This window comes from Photinus pyralis, unplaced genomic scaffold (genome assembly GCF_008802855.1).
Source record: "Photinus pyralis isolate 1611_PpyrPB1 unplaced genomic scaffold, Ppyr1.3 Ppyr1.4_LG1, whole genome shotgun sequence".
Taxonomy (NCBI): domain Eukaryota; kingdom Metazoa; phylum Arthropoda; class Insecta; order Coleoptera; family Lampyridae; genus Photinus; species Photinus pyralis.
The window spans coordinates 31,566,806-31,571,687 of NW_022170249.1; the positions used below are offsets into that span (position 1 = coordinate 31,566,806).

The 4,882-nt window shown below is 35.3% G+C and overlaps 1 protein-coding gene across 1 annotated transcript; it reads right to left on the reverse strand.

Annotated features, from left to right (window-relative positions):
* Positions 1-3,185: 3,185 nt before the first annotated feature.
* On the reverse strand, positions 3,186-4,545 carry LOC116160519. Its single transcript, XM_031473733.1, has 5 exons — positions 4,027-4,545; positions 3,849-3,981; positions 3,656-3,796; positions 3,456-3,607; positions 3,186-3,404 (listed from the first exon to the last, which is right to left on the reverse strand). Exons 1-5 carry the CDS (start codon positions 4,164-4,166, stop codon positions 3,212-3,214), a joined length of 759 nt encoding a protein of 252 aa, XP_031329593.1. The 5' UTR covers positions 4,167-4,545; the 3' UTR covers positions 3,186-3,211.
* Positions 4,546-4,882: the final 337 nt, after the last annotated feature.

The window sequence follows — 4,882 nt, forward strand, 5'->3', positions numbered from 1 at the left end:
ATGCAATCAGATCCAACTGCTTTAGTTGTAATTTTTAGTAGCAGTTGTTGTATTGCAACTTCATCCACTTCCTTAAATTGAAACAGATTGGTGGGTATTGTTCTGGGAATTGTATTGTAAAACTGTTCCAATTGCTTAAAAGAGTCAGTAGAAGCTGTTGTAATATTGTTTCTAGCAAATGCGGCGTTAATAAGGTCAACATTGGACAAGTGCACTGGAATTTCAACTTGTTTGGATTTACTATAAATATTCAGAGAAGATAAATGATCCCACACTTTGCTATTCTGTCTCAGTTTAAATTCCAAATAAGCTTTTTTTTCTCTTTTTACCGCCCCACTTGTGAAATTTCGCATTGTTTTGTAAAATTCCCAATGGCACTCTTTTCTAGTTTTCCGAAATTTCCTATAAGCAGCATTCCTTATTTCAATCATCAATTTGATGTTGTCAGTTAACCACGGAGCCTTTGATTTAGATATTCGTACCGTTTTAACCGGTGTTTGTTGATCAAAAACACTTAATATCTTTGTGTTCAAAAATGTCACCATGTCATCTACATTATTATACTGATACATGAGATTCCAGTTTATCTGTAGCAGCGCGTGGTTAAATAACGTAGCATCAAATTGGCTAAAATCACGGTAAGTATAAAGAAAAGGTTTGGTTGTTATTTCAGAATCAATTGGATATGCACAATATGTTAGGCTATGGTCTGTGACTTGATGCATAGGAATGACTTTGGTAGTGTTGATGTTCTTATCTATAGGGACCATAATGAGATCAATTAAGCTGGAACTTGTTTTAGTTACTCTTGTGGGTTCCTGCACTATTTGTTTCAAGCCCAACACATCCATCAAGGTAAAAAATTTAGTGACGTAAGGATCTCCGATTCTACAGACGTCAATGTTGAGATCCCCCAAACAAATAATATCCGCATCAAGAGGCAGAAAGTGTGTTACACAATTTTCAAAGCTTTCAAAAAAATCCGTGCATGAAAACTCGTGCCTTCTATATAAAGTACCTATGACCAAAGTATTTTTATCCAATGTCACCGTTATCCATATGTGTTCCATACTATTATAACTAGTAATCTGTTCAACTTTATATCTCAGACTGTTTTTTATGTAGATACCCACACCTCCACCCCACGTACACGTAACCCGATCTTTTCTTTCAAAGGTATAGTTTGTTATACTAACCATACTACCACAAATATTCGGTGATAACCAAGTTTCGGTTACTCCTATAATGTCATAATCATTAGACAACACATGATCTTTAAACTCCAAAAAATTGTTTGTGATCGATCTTACATTAACATGAGCAATTTTAATATAATTGCATTTTCTATACACTAACATTCATGATAAGTCTCCAATAAAAAAGAGAAGATATTTAATATATACAGATATTAATAGGTATGAAATTGTACATGGAATAGTGAAAATAAAATCAGATACCATAATAACATTGCAAGTCTTGTAATTGATAATACCAGTAAACTAATCTAATTAAGACACTCATAACTATGATAATAATAATGAACTTAACCGTACAAGTACATATGTGGCAAAAATAATGAAAAAGAATAAGAATATCATTTAAGCAAATTACAATTATAGGTATCTATATAAGTTTTAGTGAACGTCTTTAAAGTCCTCAGTTGATTTGATAACAAAAATCTTACTAGAATCAGTTTTTCGCATGGCAATTTGACCGTTCCGCACCCACACATATTTTAAGCTATTTTCCTTGGCATATTGTCTTGCTTTTGCATACAACACGCGGTTAGACATAGTTAAGGATTCATTAATATAAACACTACTGCTCGGGTTAACATTGGGAATATTCGAAAATAACTCGCCTAAATCACTAACTTGAATACTGCGTTTAACCTTTTTACACATTAAAAATTCCTCTTTATTTATTCGACTTATAAATTTCACGATAATACCCCTTGGCTCGTTCGGCTTGTTCGGATTCTTAGACAATCTATGGCAAGCATCTAGCATAGTCTTCTGTATTGGAAATCCAACAGCTTGACCTACGGCAGCAACCACATTCACGATATTTTCGTTACGAATTTCCGGGGCCCCTTTAATTTCCACACAATTTTTACGAGAGTATTGTTCAATGTCATTCAACCTAGCCTTTAATTCAGAGTTTTCTTTTACTAAATTTTTGTTTAAATTTTCCAATGCTTCTATTTTGCTAAGACATTGCTCAATTCTTACATCTTGTACTTGAAGTAATTTTGAATTCGCATCAATCTTTTCATGGCATGAATCTAGTGACTTACCGAACGAGTCCTGATTGTTCTTTATGGATATCATAAGCAAGTAGATTTGATCCAAGGTAACGGCCTGATTGGTAATCTCGAGGCAGGCGTCACTTTCAGGAGTTACTTGAGATAGAGTTGTTGCTTCTGGACATCCACTTATGCAAGCACCACATTTCCACTTTTTTAACTTATTACTTGACATTAGATCATGAAATTCCTCAATGTTTACATTAACGCATTCAAGGTGATAAAATTCCCGACAATCAACACACATAATTGAATCTTCGTATCGCCCAACTTTATTATCGCAGCTCGCACACACGATACCACGGTTAACACTTAATTTATCTGCCATTGAAGTAATTATTAAGAAAATCAATAATTTTTACATTAGTAAGTTGTCTTATTAAAATAAATAAGAGCTCTATGCAACACGTCTGCAACATTCCACTTCACTAGAAGGAAATTCTACTTCCAATTTTAAGAAAAACTTGTGGTGCCGAATGTGATGTTTGTAATCGTTAATTATATTGTTCTTTATTCAATCAATCTTAAAATAATATACCTAGGTAGTGTATTTTCAAAACTCGATAACCCGGAAACAATTGAATTTGGGTATATTATGCTTCTTTTGCTTAAAATTGGAATAAGAATTGAAATATCGAATAATATACAGAGTGTTCCATTTAAAAAATGCAGTTTTGGTGTGCCACGCCTTTATGATCAACCCTGTATAATTAAAATTATTAGTGCCTGGTAGACATTGAAGAACCCTAAACCTTTTTTCGATACCTTGCATATTTTTGCCGATAATTGAGTGTTATCGGCGTTTATTTTGAAAACTCGATAACCGGGAATATCAGAATTTTTCGCGCGTCAATCTTGAACGTTATCAGAAGGACCCAATAACACCTTTATTAACAGATTCATTCATCACAATATTTGACTTCTGTCCAGATACGACTTTATCATTCCGTTGAAATTTCCGATGAGCCCATCCATCGTGCCGTGGGTTATATTGTAAAGCACCAACTGAATAATGGGTTTCAGAACTGGATTCAAAACCCATACCAGCACGTTTGCGAACCACTCCAAAATGCTTCCCTTAAGGTACAGAAAAAGGTCTCTGCAATTTTTAAAATTACCCTTTTTGTTTTCCCGCATCGTTAATACGTACCCCAAATTTTCAAGATCATGCTTGATAATTCGCGCCTGCAGTTTTGTAACATCTATCTCAACATCGATAAAGAATGCCGCTCCTTTAATGGAACCGTACAACTCTCCTTGAGGACCTAGACCAACAAATTGCGCGCGGTAGTTGTAATTTATCTGAAATAAACATTGTGCGGTGCAATATACGTACTTAGTTTGAATTACCTCTATGTGGTCGAACTTTAAAGGAAAGGTTACTCTCAAGTTGGGGAATTGATATTTAAATGTGACATCTCCATTACGTTGAATTTTGCCAACTCCTGTCAATTTACCGCTTTTCAAAGACACTTCCCCCCACAATGCGTTCTGTAAAGACAACAATCGTTTTTCCTCGCTCGCAAAACCTACCCTTACGTACCCATTCGAATGACTTTACCTCATCGGGTAAACCAAGTGGATCGATACCTTTCTTTTTGAGGACACCGTCCAGATCTTTCACCACTTCGTCAATGAACTTGTTCATTACTGCCACCTGTTCCGGTTTGTTTGCTCTGGAAATTTTTGAAGTTAACTTCAAAAATGCGAACTTGGTTTACCTTAGCAGTTGTTTGAAGTCATTGTTGGAGAAGAGCCGTTGGAAGTTGAAGGTGCTAAAGTTGAACGCTATTGGTTGAATGGTGTTGCTTGTTGCAACCCCAAGGAAGGTCGCGACGAGGCACAATTTTAGGAGTTTCATTTTTAACAATTTGTTTTTTTACAAATAAAACATGCTTATATACCTCTTCTTAGGTAATAGATTTATCTGTGATAATGATTGATAAAGATAGTTTCTTTCTACGTTATGTATTATGCTCGTATTTTCTTTATGTTCACCTCACTTACACACGTCTACTTATAGACCGAATCCTTTATGTTGTTGTGTATTTGCTGGATGAATATTTTTACAGTTTGGAAACGATCTTACATTGTCCATCATTAAGAATGAGAGAAATCTACTCTTTAAATTGGGAACACGTGTAGGAAAGATAGATCAAGTGTTTTTGGACAAACATGTCTCGACAATCACTATGATAAGGCGAATAACAAATAAACCGAGACAATCGAAGCACTCGACAGATAAACTCTTGCTTTCTGAATTTTTATGTCGAGTTCTGTAGTTTTGGTGACGTTTGATCTTCTTACTTGGACCAAGAGCAACCTATATACCGAAATACAAACCCTAAGACGCTAGAGATACTTTGTAATGGAGTAGATTTGTTGTTGATCTGTTAGCGTTTGACTGTGAATCCAAATTTTGCTTTGAAACACGAAACGCCCTGTATATACAGCAACCGTTCTGCGCAACTGCAGAAGAACAGGGGATTACATTTCGCATAAAATGCGATCGAAGGAATGTGGCGTGCTCCAAGCTTTGTTTTGTATGTACCGCTACTTGCATCATCATGTTTGTTT

Coding starts and splice junctions, on each gene's coding strand:
- LOC116160519 (XM_031473733.1), bottom strand. CDS start 4,166: ATGAAACTCCTAAAATTGTGCCTCGTCGCGACCTTCCTTGGGGTTGCA. Junction 3,982..4,026: donor GACTTCAAACAACTGCTAAG/GTAAACCAAGTT, acceptor AAAAATTTCCAG/AGCAAACAAACCGGAACAGG. Junction 3,405..3,455: donor CATGATCTTGAAAATTTGGG/GTACGTATTAAC, acceptor TAAAAATTGCAG/AGACCTTTTTCTGTACCTTA.